Genomic DNA, 18,596 nt, shown 5'->3' with positions numbered 1-18,596 from the left:
CATCTTATAACACAAACTACGTCCAATACTCAATCAATTGATTGAATTTTATTAACTAAACTAACACTATGAATTACGAAACATCTATTCTTTGGATCTATAACCACTTTTACCTAACTCTTGAGTACTATTTCTAGTATTATTTTACTAGGGCACTTTATGATGAAATGTTCTTTAGGAGCCACTTCTGATTTAAACAAGTATTTTTTTAACAATAACCACTTTTGACAAATAATTGAATATTCTTTATCAAACAGTCACTCCTAATTAAGATGTAGTGGTTGAATTTTATTTTTATCACCTACCACAGTTTTGCTTGCTAGTGTATGTTGTTGTTGAGATATCTCATAAGATTTTTTTCCCCTACATTATTGAATGGGCAAATTAACAATATTTTCACAATCATAAAAGACATTGTCTTTATTAACATTTTTTCCCTCTTTATTGATCACTTTTTACTCACTTATTTCTTCTTCTTTTCTTTCCTTTCATATATATTTTTTTTTCTCTTGAATTTCTTTTTCTCCCAACTCCTCCGTATTTCTTTTCCTCTAAACTCCTATTTATTTTCTTTTTGTTTCAACTCCTTCTCTTTATTTTCTTTTTCTATCAACTCCTTTTTGTTTTCATTTCTATCAACACCTCATCTTTTATTTCTTTTTTTCACTAATTTTCGTTTTTCCATCTTTCTTTCATTATAGTATGAGCATGTTTTTTCAATATTCATCAAACATTTTCTCTTTATCTCTATACCTTAGCTCTTTCTTTTCTTTCCTTTTTCTCTCTTAAAAAAACCCTTTTAATTTCTTCTCCATTTGTGAAACAAACTCATCAACAAACAATTTGTAATAGACATTGAGTTGAGGGACACTTTTAACACCAATACCTGCCATAAGTATGAAAATACAAATAAAAATTAAAAGTATAGATTTTAAAAAAACTCACTAAATATCAAGAGCCTAAGCTCTCATACCAATTGATGAGAAAGGACTTGACTTAAATTCTTAAGAAGTAAGGACGAGTCTTATAAAGTCTTTTGCAAGTTTATTAAACAAGTGCAAAATGAAAAGAAGTACACTTGTTTATGTAAGAAGTGATCATGGTGGGAATTTCAAAATGAAAAACTTTGTAAATTATTTAAAAGTTTTGGTATTACACATAATTTTTCAACTCCAAGAACACCACAACAAAAAGGTGTGGTGGAAAGGAAAAATAGAGCTTTATAAGAAAAGGCTATAACAATGTTAAATTCTAACTCAACAGATAAATGTTTTTGGACAGAACCAATTAATACAACTTGCTATTTACAAAACAAATTTTATATAAGGCATTTACTTAAGAAGACTCCCTATGAATTATGGAAAGATAGAATACCCAATATTTCATATTTTCATCCCTTTGGTATACAATGTTTTATATTGAATACAAAAGATAATCAAGAAGACCTTCAATCACCCTAATTATCTCTAAGAACACCCTTGTTCACCATTAGCCTAGATCCACTCTTTGATATCAAATCAAATGATAATAACACCACAAAATCTAGAGATAAACAATAATGAAATAAGGATAATAAGATTCCAGAGAAACGTACAATTTTCCTAATAATGTAAATCGATGATTGAGTTTTTTAAGTTGTGCATGCTTTTCTTGAAATAAGCCAAGCACATAGTTACATGTATTAAGCTTCTTAACCTTCTCATGAACATTTTTCTTCTTGATTATGCCTCACCATTCTGCTATCACATTCATGTGTCAACGAAATGCCATTTCTACATGGCCAACATGCAGTTGAACAACTTAATTCATAACTCAGTTGAACATCCAAGTCTAACTAGTGTAAATGTACCTATAGTCTACTATGTATATTTTACACTTACAACATGTGATTACTGTGAAACATACCCAACGTTTGATTTGTGCAACTTAATCTCTCGTTTATCACTCAAGCAACATTAATCGTCTACCTCTCTACCAACACAACTCGTCTACCGAAGGCAAGTACACATATCGTCTATTATGTGTATTTGCCCCAATCATCTACCACTACTCTCAACCATTCTCATTGTCCTTACACAAGACATGTTAGAAAGTTTCTTGAGCAAAAGGTTAAAATTACTTTTGTTCACCAAATCCTTGAGCAAAGCATTTGTCAACTCTAGAAGAACTACACACTTTGTTCGACACTAAAATTTAAGATGAATCAAGGAAATGAAAACTACCCAAGAAAGTGGTAAATACATCTAGATATTGATATCTATACTTTCATTTTTTATTTGTATTTTCAAACTTATGGTAGGTATTGGTGCTAAAGTGTCCCTCAACTCAATGTCTATCACAAATTGTTTGTTTGAGTTTGTTTCACAAATGAGAGAAATTAAAAGAGAGTTTTGAGGAAAGAAAAAGGAAAGAAAAGAAAGAGTTAAGATATAAAGATAAAGAAAAAGTGTTTGATGAATATTGAAAAAGACATAATCATACTATGATGAAAGAAAGAGAGATAAAGAAAAAGAAAAATCATGAAGAAAAAGAAATATAAAAGGAGGTGTAGAGAGAAAAACAAAAATAAAGAAGAGGAGTTGAAAGATAAAGAAAATAAAGTGAAGAAGTTGACAAAAAAGGAAAATAAAGAGGAGGAGTTGAGAGAAAAAAAGATTCAAGAAAAAATATATATTAAAGGAAAGAAAAGAAAAAATAAGTGAAAAATAATTACCAATAATTAGGAGAAAAATTATAACAAAGATAATTGATTCTCCAAAATATGGATCATTTAGCTCACGTATAATTAACCTACTTATATCAAGTGTAATACTAGATATGACATATGTTGTTGCTGAAAACCATATGATTATTGTGGATAATAGTCATAATTCATTTGAAAATTATACTATTGATTATTTTCATATGAAAAATTATTTTACATTTTTTTTAAAAACTATATGAAAATTATGAATAAAAAAATAATATTTAATAATAAAATAGCTAAAGAAAATAAAATAAAATCAATGTTAGGAAAAATAAACAAAACGAGAATATTAGTGATAAACAAAAATAAAATTATAATAATAAAAGTAAAATAAGAACCAAAATGTTAAAAACATTTATCGTATTGCCCACTAATAACGCCAAATTTGACAATGTAGTCGTTGACAATATCAAATTAATACTACTAAATTATATCAACTTCAGTATTGTTAAAATAATAGCTAACAAAATACAAAGGATAAAGTCAACCCTAAGTCGTCTCCCAACAAACACAGAATTGATTCCTAACAAGTTAGTTCTTATAAAATCTATATACTAAAAAGGTTCGTCAAATACAATAAAAATAATACAAAAAGATAAAGATAAAATAAAAACTGAAAAATCATATTTAATATAGATTAGATAAAAGAGAGGAAAAAATGGTGGAGTCGAACTTCACCACAGTTTGATAAACTAAAAGTCACTTGCTTTGAAATCAAAACTATTTTTCAACATATTTTACACTATTTTTACGAAACAAATTTGTTTTCTACACATCACAATCATTTCTACTTTACATTAAACAATCAAGATAGTTAAAATAAAGTGTTTTCTGCCAAATCCCTACGAATAAGACACTTGTTATACTACAAACTACCAGTATACTTGCTAATATACTTTGGTTGTTACGTGGCAACCCAACAGGTTTTCTTTATATGATAGAAAAATAAGATATGAGAAGAAATCAAACCAAAAAACTTGTTGTAGATATCATATGATACGCTTTGGTGTCATATGTGACGATCTTATATAGGAAATAGTATGATTGCTTCTAAATTTGAATCCTTAAGAGGCACAAACAAAAATAAGTTAGAGAAGAAAACATAATAAGATAGAGATAGAGATGCCACAGTCTAGCATATTGATAAGTTAATGAAGATTCATCACAAAGATTACCATCTTTGATAAAAAAACCATAGTTAGAGACACTATAATCTAACAAATTGATAAGTTAAGGAAGATTCGTAGCAAAGAACACCAAGAGAATTCCTCTCTCAAAGAAAAAACAATTTCATATAAAGACCATCCAAGGTAATTGCATATGCCTTTAGTGCCTCTATATATAGGCACAAATGTTAAGCAATCTAAGGAACCCTAAAAGAAAATTTAAAGACATCGCCCAATGATAGTTACAAATTGTTAAATTTAAAAGAAAACTATAAATACTTTTAATTACATATAATTGTGTTTGAAGGTATGATCTTCGTGTCCTTTGAATTTCAATAGATCATCCTTAAGTTCTTCTTGTATTGGATCCAGAAATAGTCCTTTATCATACCCTCCTTCTTGAAGAAAAATTGTTCTCAAATTTACACCACTTGAATACTCATTCTCCTCTGTACTTAAAATGTAGAAGTAACTCTCTTCGTCTTAAATTTCTCCTTATCCCTCCATGTGGTGGATGATTTCTTGTAGGAGCTTGTTGTCTTGAGTTGATGTTCCTTTAGACCTGAGCAATCTCTCATTAAGACACAATTAAACATAGTAAAATTTAATTGAGATTGTACTTTTGCATATTTGACCAAGTGTTGACTTGAATGTCAAAGAATATTTTGCAAGCACCTCTCATTCAGTAATAGAGCTTTTTTGCATGGCCTTAATCGAAACCTTGAGCTTGTATGATGTGACAGGACATATGGCTTCAAGGAGACATTCCCAGAATGTTCTTCTTTTCTCACAACGTCTTTTTCTTGGATGTCGTGATTCCAATCATATCTTTCTACTTTATTGATCTACACAGATATCAAGAAACAAAGTATACAAGCATCAAAGTATTTTTTCATACAAGCATTAAATGTTTTGAACGTTGATAAGTGTTAAGTAGTGTATTGTGTTCAAGACATTTTATCATTTTTCATTTCATCAATAAATGCATCGTTTAGTAAGATGAATATATATTCATCAAATGGTATAAACATAAAATGCTATGGGGTATATATATACTCTATCAGGAGTTTTGTATCGTTTAGTGTAGGTTTTTGAGCTAGCATTTTTCTTAATGGGATGACTATCATTTATTTCTGTGCTTTTTCATCAGACACGATTCTCGTTATCAGAATTACTCTCATTTTTATTTTTTCGTAGTGATTAAGATAGATGATTCTGTTGGTTAAGCATTTGTTTATTGGACAAACCCAATTGTTTGGACACTTCTTTTTACATCAATATTTCGTTGAGTGTTGTTTGATAAATTTCAAAACATCAGTTGTTGCACATTCTTATTTTGTCTCGGTAGTAATATTAATTTGATCATGTCAATGATAGTGTTATTATATATATATATATATATATATATATATATATATATATATATATATATATATATTATTCTCTTAGTATTTAGTTTCGTAATTTTTTTTCTTTTGCTACATACTTTTTCCTTCTCTAACCTAATTGCTACATACTTTCCCTCTAATCACAATCTTGATCGCATATTTTTATTTTATTTTTGTAATTATGTTCAAATGGTGTATTATCATTTTTAGTGAATCAAATAGTTTTTATATCTTACATTTGATTATTTCTACACCATTTTTAGTATTTTTCTTTATTGTTTATTTTTCTTGGTTTAAACCCTCGGATCGTCCTCATATTTGTTGAGGAATCTCAATTGGGTCCTCGTATTTTAAACTGTCAAAATTGAATCCATATATTTGTAAAATTGAGCCAATTGGGTCCAAACATTTGTAAAATTGAACCAAATGGGTCCTCTCCGTTAAGTTTTCACAGACAACGTTAAACAGATGCTGAGCTATATTTTTTTTTACATGGCGTGACATTGTCTATTAAATTGAATGGGTGATCTATTATACAATCAACAATTCCACGTGGATGTGTAAATTTTTTATATTTGTTCTTACCCAAAAGACTGAGTTGAAGAAGTAGAAGAATTTTGAAATCCTGAAAATGCCTCCACAGGTTCCTCAACCAAACAAACCCAACAAGTTCTACTTCTTCTACGGCCACCGGAAACCCTCCCAGAATCGCCCCACCGACCGCGGTGGCCTTTTCTCCAGTCGCCACCCATCTTGTAGATCTTGAAGCAAAAACCAGCAAAACCAATGACTCAACCCAATCTTTGAAAGGTACTATTGTTCTTTGTTATGTTATTGCTTTCTCTCTCCATTTGTATCAGTTCTTCTTTGGAACCTTAATGTGACACTACACACTTGTCTGCTACAAGAAAAATGTTGGATGCAGAAAAAGAAGTGCTAGACAAGCCTTCCAAAAAGAAAACCAACACTCAATCCACCAAAAATCAGACCAAACTCATCAACCTCACTGCTCTATCTTCAAAGAATCAAACCAAGACCATCAAATCCGATAACATTTCATCAAAAAATCAAACCAACAAAAGCAAATCAAACTCATGAGGCAACAGGCAAGAAACAAAAGACTTCACAACAACAAACCAAGAAGAAACCTAAGAAACAAACACCATCGAGTTGGTTTGTGAGACAACACCTCCGGTACCCGCCGACCTCGACTGCCGGAAAGATTTCTCGGCTGGATCTCGCCGGCGAAGTGTTCTACTGTTGCCCGTTTTCTGAGTCGTTTGGTCTCTACACTAAACCAGCCTCATATACCTAACATTGTTCCTTGAACCATGCATTGTTCTCTCTCTTCTCTCACCGGGAAAGGAACGATTTTTCAGCAATTTGGCCTAAGATACAAAGTCGTCTGAGTTCAGATCGGCCAACTATTGTCGCCTTTGCTGGTTCGCTGGAATTGTAGAGAGGTGATCTCGCCTTCTTGGTGCATTTCTCGCATGGGAAGAGAAGGATGGTTGTTTGGCTGCGCGCAATGGAGCTCGTTTTGCGTGGTAGAGGCGATATGGGCTCGCGATCTCGCCTGGCTTATTGAAATGGGAGGAGATGGAAGATGAAGATAGACATGTGCCAGTTCTAGATTGGTCGAGTTGTGAGTGCTAAGGTGCTGTCATGTGGACATATAACATATTGTCATTGGGACTTGTTTTACGAATAATAGTAAATTTGGGGTGAATCACATAAAAAAATTCCATGTAATATAACACTACTACATCAGCATTTTAAGTGTGCACCACGTCATCACAGTTTAACGCCGTCTGTTAAAACTTAACGGGGAGGGCAAAATTGGCTCAATTTTGACCGTTTAAAAAACGATGACCTAGTTGAGATTTCCCAACAAGTATGAGGACGATATGAGAGATTAAACCTTTTTTCTTTACATGAAATGTTTGACTTTATCAATTTAAAGTGTTTTATGGCATAGTTTAAAAAAATTGTCTTTATTCTCTTTGATCATTATTTTTGTTTCATTGGTAGAACTTTTTGTTTTGCTTAAACATTTTAAAACATTTTTCATTATCTTTTAATGGTTCAACTAGTTTGTTATCTAGAAAATTTTCTCAAAACTTCAAAGTTCTTTATATCTTATCATACCTTTAAGGCTTAATACCCCTAATGGTCCCTACTTTCGTCAAGTGTGTTCGATTTGGTCTCAATTTTTTTTCTGTTCAATGTTGTCCTAAAGAATGTAATTTTTGTTCAAGTTAGTCCTTTTTGTAGACGACGTTTAAATCGTTAAAGGCCAATTGTCCAGTCGTGCAATAAGTGACACATCACCCTTGACACTTCATCATCATCTCTTACCTCTAGAAACCCTAATTTCCCCCTAACCCTAACCGCCGCCGCCAGGCTCCCGGTCAGCCACCATCTTCGCTCCTCCATCATCAAACATTTTGAAACCCTAACCAGATGGTCGCGCCGCCACCACCACTGTTCATCTTCTCCATCCAGCAACCACCCAGAAACACCACCATGATCATCTTCCCCTTCCTCCACCGTGAATCGCCATCAACATCTTCTCGCGACAACCATGACCGCCGCAACGAGATAGCGAGCCATGCACGAACTCATCTTCTCCGTTAAGTCTTCAACCTGCAAAGGGAAATACAGAGAACGAAAAAGCCAGTTGGAGCATAATCGCTGCCGCAAAAGCACCATTCTCCATCAATCTTCATCTTCTCCAACCATCGCGAAGCTGCTCTTCAAACCTGCAAGTGGAAAGAAACAAAATCGCAGACAAGCAACCACGTGCCAGATTCGCATCGTGACGCTCTTGCATTTCGAAACTCATTCAATTTTCCTCTCGCGGTGGCGTAGGCGTAAGGAAGCCTTTCCCCATTACATTCAGAAACCCTAATTTTTTGGGTGGGGAAGGGACTACCACGTGGCAGTCTCTCATTGGCTGCATCATGTTTCAGTCAAGGAAGGTCAGCACTGATATACACAGCTGAATAATTGGTCGTTAACAATTTAAACGCCATCTGCAAAAGGGTCTAAATTGAACAAAAATTACATTCGTTAGGACAACATTGAACATAAAAAAAAAACTGGAACCAAATCGAACACACTTGACGAAAATAGGGACCATCAGGGATATTAAACCTATCTTTAATTATACATTTTTTCCTTTATGCAATTTTGTTTGATGGTGTATCCAATGGTTTTTAAGCTACACATTTGATCATTTATACTATTTTTCAATATTTTATTTGATGGTCTTTTTATCATGTTAAATGTTGTTTAATAATTTTTTAAATTAATTATTTTTATTTTCTAACTCATTTTATGATTACAATTGTAAAAAGATTTTTCATTTACTCTAATACAAAATCTAATTTCATTGTCATGAAGTTCAAGAAAGGAAAAATACATGTCTAAATTCAAATTATTATTAGCTTAATTTTTTTTTAAGTGTGATATCATTTAAGCAGTATTTTATAATTTTTTTTCATGGTTTATTCGAAAAGGCATTTTTTAGTTAAAGGTTTTAACTCGATTATTTCAAAATTGATTTTATATATATATATATATATATATATATATATATATATATATATATATATATATATATATATATATATTAGTTAGATTGGTTATACGATAAATTTAATATTTTTTTAACATATTACATCCACATATATTAATCAGTTGTGAAAATTGATTCACGTTCTAAAATCAATCTAATATACCCATTTGTGATTTCGTTACAATGTAAAGAAAGAAAGTATATAAATATTTGAAATATTTTTAAACTTGAATATTTATTTATCTTTTATATTTTTTAAAATATATTTTAACTTTATCAACTTTATTTATTAATTTTTTCAAAACTAATGAATGTTTTGATTGTTAATAAATTTTATTTATGTGTAACTGTGTTATATTTTATATAATTGTTTTTTATTTTTATTAATTGTTATGTGATAGTTTACATTAAATTATATAATTATTATTTATTTTTAAATATAATTTTTTAATATTGAATAAAATTACTATTATAATAACAAACTTTTTAATGTAGTATTTAATTTATGGTAACGGTTAGTTTTCATATGCATTTAAGGTTACGTAACCATTGGCATTCTCCAAGTTATATAGAAAAATACATGGTAATTTAAAAAAAAAAATTAGTTTTGAAAAGTTTGCTTTTTAGTCCATAAAAATGATTTTATGGAAACTTAGTTATGTTCTATTTCCAAAATATATAAGGATAAGAATGATGTTTTCCAAAAAAAAATACATCATACTATGTTCTCTAATTCTAAATTTCTAGAAAACTAAAACCTGTGAAAAAGTTTTCTAAATGTTGACTTTTTTCTGTCTCCTAAAAGATTTTGGTATATTGTGTGGATAAGAGACGGTTAGGTTCTCTTCGCTGCAGAACTGTGTGAATTCAGACCGTAAAATGTCCAACTTATTTACTTTGATTTTTAACCTCTGCCACAGTCATTCCAATCTAACTTGTAATTTAAAGTTTTAAATTTAATATGCTACACCAAGTAGACTTTCCAGCATGATTCATGCGGTAAAAAGAATATGATATATATACATATACATGTATGTATATGACATGACATGTGATGTTTCTAGAAATCCATTAAACAAGTTTTACACTGCTTAAAATATAGAAACAGATATAATGAAGTAAATAATAGTTGAGAAACATTATCGCTTGCATTGGGAATTGTATAAAGAATTGTTAAACACGTTTATCGGTTATGGCCATGAAAAAAAGAGGTCAATTTTCCAAATGTGTGTCCCGTGGCCCTGAGCAGACAGATAAAGAAACATAAGAGACTGGTCCCCTTCTCCCTTCCGTTGTTGTGTCTTGGTGTTACTATTGGGAATAGTCCAAACTGGTGAAACCATAAAGCATAAGCAATAGGTGAAGTCCAATGAAAGAGAGGAGAGTAAAGTAACGGCAAAATGCATCACAAGCTTGAGTTGACAGAGCTTTACCTATTATTTTCAAACATACACATAAATATTATTCTTTCACCATCTCATTTCTGTTTTCACAATAATACAACTGACACAGTCAAACTACAACAATTACATTCAATTCAACCCTTTGTTCGCCCTTGCATAGCTGCTACCTCACTGGCTACCTCCCTCTCTACTCTTCCATTCACCCTAATCAAACCTAGGTACTATTTTTTTTCTTCTTTTTAACTCCCCTCGCTAAAAGCTGCGTAACGTTCACTGATTCCATCTTCTTCCCTGAACCTTCCATCCACATCTAACAATACCCATTCGGGAAAAACCACCAAAGACAACATCTTTTCTATTTTGGCCCACACCCCACATTGCATAGCTAAGCCATTTGAATTGGGGTTGGTAGGCACCGTAACATTAAACCAAAGCCAACACCTTTCTCTCTCTTTCTCTGTTTTTGTTTTAATCAGTGAACTGATTTTGGGTTGAGAAGATGGCGGGGGAGAAGAGTGTTGAGATGGTGGCATTGGAGTGTCTGGGGAAAGGGTTCGATATGGCCAGTGATTTTCGGTTGAGGTTTGCAAAGGGGATTGGTGGAGAGAGGTTAGTGGTGCTTGATGAACATAACAAGAGGGATATCTTGATTCCTGGAACTGGAGGAGTTACCATTAAAGCGGTTTCTGAAAATATTCGGTGTGATAAAGGGGATAGAATACGCTTCAAGTCTGATGTACTTGAATTCAACCAGGTCCTTTTTCGTTTTCATCTTTATGTTACTGTTATAAGAAGCAGATTTCAGTTCTGAATTAAGATCTGTGTTGTTTTGTGCATCTTTTTAGTTAATTATGTCGTTCTCTTCTTGTTGCAGATGTCTGAGTTGCTTAATCAGAAATCGACAGTGCAAGGGAAAGTTCCTTCTGGGTATTTTAATGCGCTTTTCGATTTGACTGGTGATTGGTTTCGTGATGCTGCTGACATCAAATACCTTGCTTTTGATGGGTATTTCATTTCACTCTACTATTTGCACCTCACTGCTTCTCCACTCATTCTGCAAGAAGAGGTAAAGAAGTCTGTTCCGGCTCAGTGGGATCCAGCTTCGTTGTCTAGGTAACACTAAGCTGCTACAAACAATCTTTGGCGCATAGACAGATATGGCATCTTTGTTTTCCCTATGTAAAATTGTGTATTTGTAAAGAGATGGAATTTGATATATTCAATTTGTTGCCGGTTTTTTTATCTTTCATTATTTTGATCATCCTATACAATATTGATAAAAAAATGCAGCATTTTCTTATCTTCCGCATGAGGCTCGAATTACCTTTTAGACAATTATGTCTGCTACTCTCCTTGGTAGCACCTGTTTCAATTGATGTTAGTTTCTGTGTTCATGTTTTAATTCATTTTTTTTGGGTGAAACTGTTTGGCCAAGTAACTGTGTTGACTGTTTGAGTGGTGCATGGCTGGTTGGTTGATAAGTACATGATGCTAACCAATTTTGTTAGGCAGGTTCATACAGACATATGGTACACACATAATAGTGGGTATGGCTGTAGGAGGTCAGGATGTAATCTGTGTCAAACAAAGGCATTCATCAAAAGTTCCTCCTGGTGATTTAAGGAGACATTTAGAGGATCTTGGAGATTTTCTTTTCTCAGATGTGAGAAGCCCTTCTTTACTACAGGGGAAGACCGCAGATGGAAAACAGAAGGTAAAGTGATATATTTTCTGTAACTTTTAACATATTTGTTACTTTTCCGTTGATGAATTCTCTGTATTCGTGTAGGTCCCTGAGGTCTTTAACCGTGTGATGCAATCAAACACAATGCAGTTCACTAGTATTTCAGAAACATCAAGCAAGGATGTAAGCCACAAAAGAGAAATAATTATAATTTGAAATAAAAAGATGTTCTAGGGTTGTGACTGAATTGTTTTATCCTTGTGCAGGGACTCACTATTATTTGTTCAAAAAGAGGAGGAGATATGTTCAAACACAGTCACTCAAATTGGCTTCAAACGGTGCCTTCTAACCCTGATGCAATCCTCTTCAAGTTTGTTCCTATTTCCTCACTTCTGACAGGAATTCCTGGAAGTGGATATCTTAGTCATGCAATCAATCTGTATCTACGTTGTATGTTCTTTTCTGATTTAACATTGTTTCCATAATCTACTGCGTATCTAAATCCATTTTCCGCCTAAAAACTATTTATATACTTTTACTCTTTGCAGACAAGCCTTCTCTTGATGATTTACAATACTTTTTGGAGTTTCAAATTCCGAGGCAATGGGCACCCATGTTTTGTGAGCTGCCACTCAGGCATCAGCGGAGAAAGACTGCTTCCCCTTCACTGCAATTTAGTTTCATGGGTCCGAAGCTTCATATCATCTCTACACAGGTACTCTTACCAAACTCCCATGTTTGAGCAGAAGAAAACTTTACTCCTACCTTTGAGGTTAATATTCTTTTAGAAGGTTGTTCTTTTTTTTTTTTATCAGCAAAGAGATATAATTTATAAAGTAGCATTTGGGATGCCCCAACCCTTTTACAAATATGTACTTACATAGTTTCCATATATAATAGATCTGCTTCATTCTGAACCATATAAGGGGCTTATACTTAATTAGTGTCACGACTTTCTCCTTTCGCTTCTGGCTTGTGACAAATTTAGCTTAATTAGTGTCAGGACTTTCTCCTTTCACTTCTGGCTTGTGAAGAATTTAGCTGGGATGTAAAGAATTTGGGTATTCTTTAACCAGCTTTTGTTTTCAACCTTCCTAATTCTATTATTGGATACGTTAGCTGTCGGTTACCCTTCTTGAATTTTCTTTTACACCTTATTTCATGTGTATTGTTACAGAATTGAACTTGTACGAGTCTGAATTAGGATCAGGATGTAAATCTCGTTAAGAAATCTTTTGATGATTCTCAAGATTCAGAGGCCAAACATGGCACATGGGATGAAAGCGGTGATATCTTAAAGTACGTTTGAAAACATATAGTATTAGCCCAAGTCCCGTGACAAAGACACTAGAAAGTATTGGAAACATATCTAGAAAGGCATTCCCAGATGATTTATGTATATCTTACATATTTGTATTGAGAAATACGGAGGAAAACTATTGAAAATGTCTCAAAGTTTTAAGCCTGGTGATTTTGTCTTGCCTATTTTGTTGATTTAACTAGTTGTAGCTTAGGGTCTGCTGTTATGCTATACATCCATTTTTATTACTTTTTCATGCTAGTTAGTAAGCTGTAGTTTAGGGTAAAATAAGCATTAAGAGGATGCACAGTGGTGAAGTTGTTAGACCAAATAATTTCCCTCTTGTGAACTGACTATTCTCAAAGCTTAAGGACAAAAGCACAATTAACAATAAATTTTCTCGTGTGGTTATAGAGGAAATGAAGAGATACAAGACAGAAGAACAGATATCAAGGATGTGCTTGGTAGAAGAAAAAAAATAGAGAATGGAAGTATGCACAATTTGATTATGAATGTTAGTTAACAATGATTGATTATGTTTCAGTCAAGACGAACGCAAATACCGTTAGTGGAGCAGTTGTAGTTGTGTCCTAGATGACCTTTAGTAGTCTGTGTCTTGGATGACCGTTAATGCATGTAGCTGATCTCAATAAGTGCGATAAGGCTTGTCTTTCTGTATATGCTTCCTTCAATTTGAATTTTTTTGTAGTTATTTCTTTAGGATTTTAAGATTTTTTTTTTTTAAGTATACATGAGGTAATGAGTTCGAAATCGCTTCAAGCTTTACCGGTAGATGATATTTGCACTGTATTTTGACTGATTAACTGGTAAAATTTGGTTCTCCAAAGAAGTGACCAAGGTACACAATGGCAAAAACACTAAGTGTGTGTTTGATAATACTTTTTTTAGGAGGAATAGCTGCTTATATTTCCAAAGCTCTGTAGGAAAGTTAGCAAAAATAAATTTGCTAAACCAGACCTACATTAAGATGTTCAATTTACAGAAGTCCAAGCTGCTTCCTTTCAAGAATCTTAAAGACTACCTACTAGTTGATTCTTACATTTTGTTTACCCCATCGGAGATTAAACCAGAATGGCTGGTATTCCATCTTTTGTCATGTCAAAATACCTTGCGTGCTTCTGACTACAGTGGAACTGGATGATTTATACATTTTAATGGATCACTTGAATGGTCACCTCTGATAATTTTGGAAGTTCAGAAATGCACTCATGTCATAATATGTGATCAGTGCCATGCAAGCTCCTGGCCAACTGAGTTATTCTTTCTGTTTTCTTCATGATATGTGCTGCACATATTTGCAGGGATTTTTCCTTGTTTTATTTTCTCACCTCATCTCATCTGTTTATGGAAACTAGTCAATCCTTTATTCTTATGGTGCAGAGCATATTCTCTTGTTAATTGTGGTCTTTTATACAAAATTTCAGGTGGTAAGTGAACAAAAACCTGTCGTTGGCATGCGCTTGTACTTGGAGGGAAGGAAATGTGATAGACTTGCTTTGCATATACATCATCTTTCAAGCCTTCCAAATAAAATGGTCCTCTCTTCAAGAAGCTCAACCTCAAGCATGCCGTCTATGTGGCGAGGATCTGATGATAATGATTCGAGTGATCAATTTCTGGAACGAATAAGATGGAAGAGATTCTCAAATGTGTGCACAGCAGTGGTTAAACATGACCCTAACTGGTTGAATAGTTCTGGAGGTGTTTATATTGTTACAGGTGCACAGCTCCTTAGCAAAGGAAGTTGGCCAAGGAATGTGCTTCACCTGCGTCTTCTCTTCACTCATATACCCAATTGCAGTATCCGGAAGTTGGAGTGGTCTGCTGCTCCAGAGGCTTCAAGAAAAACATCTTTTCTCACAAATTTGAGTACAACATTTTCATTCACACAGCATGGCAACACTGGTCCTCCAAAGCAGGCTCCAACTGCTCTCAATTCTGGTGTTTATCCAGATGGTCCACCTGTACCAGTTCGCTCTGGTAAACTTCTTAAATACGTGGAGACAGCTGAGGTGGTGCGAGGTCCACATGATGCTCCTGGCCATTGGTTGGTAACTGCTGCAAAGCTTGTGACTGATGATGGTAAGATTGGATTACAGGTGAAGTTTGCATTACTTGATTATTGGTGATTCCAGGATGCAGTTCACTCAAGTTATTGCTTGAAATGGTTTTGAAACTACACATCACTTGTATATATTCTTTCTAAAGGCTCTGTACAGTACAGTATACAAAATGAGTGGCTGTTGACATCGGGCAATAGAAAATTAAAATTTGGCTACTCCGCTACTTCTGGATACATATTAGTGTTGTTGTTTAACTTACAAGGCCAAAATGATAAATAAAAAGTAAACCATATGTATGTTGCAAAACAAGCTGTGTCTGACAGCCTTCAGAGTAATTTTTTATCTGTAAAAATAATATTTAAACTGCACGCTCATGAGTTCCTTTTAATGGAAGATGGTTGAAACTCGTTTTAATTTTGTGGAATTCATATATGTGAAAATTATTTTATGAGAACTATTTTAACTGGAGACTGCAAATCTTTTGTAGCAAGATACTGTGTTAAAAAATGTAAGAATATTTAACCTTGGCTATTAAACTATACATATCAAGATTATTTTGTGTCTAATTTGACCAAAATTTTCGGTAAGCTCTTCTAATAAGTAAAAAATTAAGAAGTAAATAAAATCGGCTTTTGTACATTTTCAAACTCTATTTTCTTCCTTATTCATAATCTTTTCATCTTTCATTGATATTATATGTTAACAAATGATATGAGAGGAGTTATTGAACATAGTGATGCCTATGGTCAAAATTAGTTTCTCTTGTGTTATCCATTGTCAGTGCAGCAATATTTCTCTAACTGAGCAGTAATTTAATGAGTGTATTTCGTTTAGTGAATTAGGACATGTGTGTTTGCATTCTGCGTGTTGCACTATACCAAGGGAAACAGATATCTGACTCGGCTTTACACCATAAAATGATATCAAAACAACTTCGTTTGGTATTTGCTACCTTAAAATCAAGGAAAACGTTTCTTCAACAACGCAAATTTGACAACGACACGTGTTGTTATGTCATTTGTTGTTTTAAATGATTTTTTAAAAAAGTTTAATTTTGTTTTGAAGGGTGTTTTTGGAAAGAAAAATGCTGAAACCTGTGGGCGCCTTTCACAAAGTGAAATTCATTCCTACGAAACTCTCTCATCGGGTTTTCATTCTCCATTTGAAACTCTCACTCCACCAACGAAGTGCTCTTTGTCCACTGCTGTGAAAATCGTTCTTGGGTCCACCGTTCTATCTGAACGAAGTCGTGCGTGTCGATCCGCCATTGAAGTGCTGGGAGGAAGTGTCGCTTGGGTCCACCATTGGCGTCATTTGTCGAAAGGTTTCGTTTTTTTGCCATCAGCCGTTGGTCCTTCGTCGGTTGGGTGCGGTGGTCACTTTGTGAGCAGCGATTTTCATCTTTTATCCAAAGGTATTGTTTATTCGCACACTGTATCGCGCTTTGTTCCTGTGGTTTTTTGGTTTGTCAATGATTTTTTGGTTTTCCCCTTCCAACTTGCAAACTCTTTCTATGAATATTTCACTTTCCATGTCTTTAAAGTTGTTTTTAGGTTCAAGATCTTCACATGCATAGGCTAGCTCATAGACTTTCTCTTCAAATAATGTCATTAACAGTAAAAATGTATAGTCTAGTTGTTCCCTTGAGTAGTTCATGACTTAACTTCTCTTCCCTCACTTTAATTTCTCCAAGTTCTTAGTGCATGTGCCTTATTTTTGCTTCCAAATTCCGATTCACTCCACCAAGGCATCCAAGGTCATCATTTTGTCGATCGTTACTAGAGGATAGTTTTAAAATTTGACTAGCTTGTTATTAAAGTATCACCCTGGTTTCATCATATATACTCTTCAAAACTTGCACCAGTCTTTGCAATTCTGTTTTCTCATCATGTAAAGTGCTAAACATATCCGATTCTTCCAAAATCTCATTTTGCTTTTGAGACAACAATTGTTTTCCATTCTTATTCTGACAATTTAACATATCATGTGACAATTCTTCATATTGTTTCTAAATTCCAAAATGTTTATTTCAGGAGGACTTGGCTGCGTTTAGGAAGAAGTATATGTGACTGGATCCTAGACGAGGGCAATGTTCGAAGATTTCAAACGCTGCAACATTTTGGATTAGTATAGCATTAGAAATGTGTTCTTGGTTTAAATTCTTATTTTATAGCAAATGAATAGACATTGTACAGAATTATACTATTAAAATTTTTAGCAGAACTGTACAGAATTATAGCAAATGAATACAACTAAACTATTCTTGATTAATTATTCTTCATATTCATTTTCTTTGTCTGTGTTTTTGGTTGAGTGAGTTTATTCATTAACTTGTTGGGTCAAAATTGATGTGTCCCTGTACTGATGAGGAGTTGGACCAAAACAATATGTTTACTAAATTGGTTGTTGTTGATTGCTTGGAAGTTCTGTTTTTGGAAGACTATTGTTCCCAGTTATGTGCGTTTGTAATCGATTACGAGTAACATGTAATCGCTTACTAGTGAAAAATCACGAATTTGTACCGAAAGTGTAGCGCCACTCCCCTGTTGTGGAAGAAGAGCTCCCAATTAAGGAGTTGTACCTAATTTGGTGAAATTTATTGAAAGATCTTCACTTGGTTGGTTGATTTTATGACCAAGGACGTGTGGATGTACTTAGTAGTGGTTGAAAGGACTTAGGGTATCCACAAAATTGGTTGCTTATGATTGCATCCAAGTGGTGTTGTGAGGAAGAGGAAGATAGGCAGTTATGTGCGTGTGTAATCGATTACGGGTAGCCTGTAATCGCTTACCAGTGGAAAATCACGAATTTGTACCAAAAGTATAGCGCCACTCCCCTGTTGTGGAAGAAAAGCTCCCCATTGAGGGGTTGGACCTAATTTGGTGAAATTTATTGAAAGATCTTCACTTGGTTGGTTGATTTTTATGACCAAGGACATGTGGATGTAGTTAGTAGTGGTCGAAAGGACTTAGGGTGTCCACAAAATTGGTTGCTTATGATTGCATCCAAGTGGTGTTGTGAGGAAGAGGAAGATAGGTAGTTATGTGCGTGTGCAATAGGACTAACCTAACCAAGTGGTGTTATGGTTGCTTATGATTGCATCCACATAGACTGACCTAACTTGAAATTTCTTGTTGTGGACACATTCAACCATGGCCTACAGGGTTAATCAATCCTCAAAACATTGAAAACACAGTCTTGGAGACCCCTAGGGAGTGCTTCAGCCATGACTGGGTAGCACTCCT

General features: G+C 33.7%; 1 protein-coding gene across 1 annotated transcript; it reads left to right on the top strand.

Annotated features, from left to right (window-relative positions):
- Positions 1-10,301: 10,301 nt before the first annotated feature.
- LOC124828145 (MACPF domain-containing protein At1g14780-like) lies at positions 10,302-15,566 on the top strand. The gene is made up of 7 exons (XM_047301375.2): positions 10,302-11,037; positions 11,158-11,396; positions 11,796-11,997; positions 12,073-12,150; positions 12,234-12,417; positions 12,516-12,682; positions 14,713-15,566. Exons 1-7 carry the CDS (start codon positions 10,783-10,785, stop codon positions 15,415-15,417), a joined length of 1,830 nt encoding a protein of 609 aa, XP_047157331.1. The 5' UTR covers positions 10,302-10,782; the 3' UTR covers positions 15,418-15,566.
- The last annotated feature ends 3,030 nt before the right edge of the window (positions 15,567-18,596 follow it).

Source organism: Vigna umbellata, chromosome 1 (genome assembly GCF_029865625.1).
Source record: "Vigna umbellata cultivar VRB3 chromosome 1, Vumbellata_1.0, whole genome shotgun sequence".
NCBI classification, from domain to species: domain Eukaryota; kingdom Viridiplantae; phylum Streptophyta; class Magnoliopsida; order Fabales; family Fabaceae; genus Vigna; species Vigna umbellata.
Note: the sequence above shows the minus strand (reverse complement) of the source record. Positions and strands in the feature narration are given on the sequence as shown.

Coding starts and splice junctions, on each gene's coding strand:
- LOC124828145 (XM_047301375.2), top strand. CDS start 10,783: ATGGCGGGGGAGAAGAGTGTTGAGATGGTGGCATTGGAGTGTCTGGGG. Junction 11,038..11,157: donor ATGTACTTGAATTCAACCAG/GTCCTTTTTCGT, acceptor TTCTTGTTGCAG/ATGTCTGAGTTGCTTAATCA. Junction 11,397..11,795: donor GATCCAGCTTCGTTGTCTAG/GTAACACTAAGC, acceptor TTTGTTAGGCAG/GTTCATACAGACATATGGTA.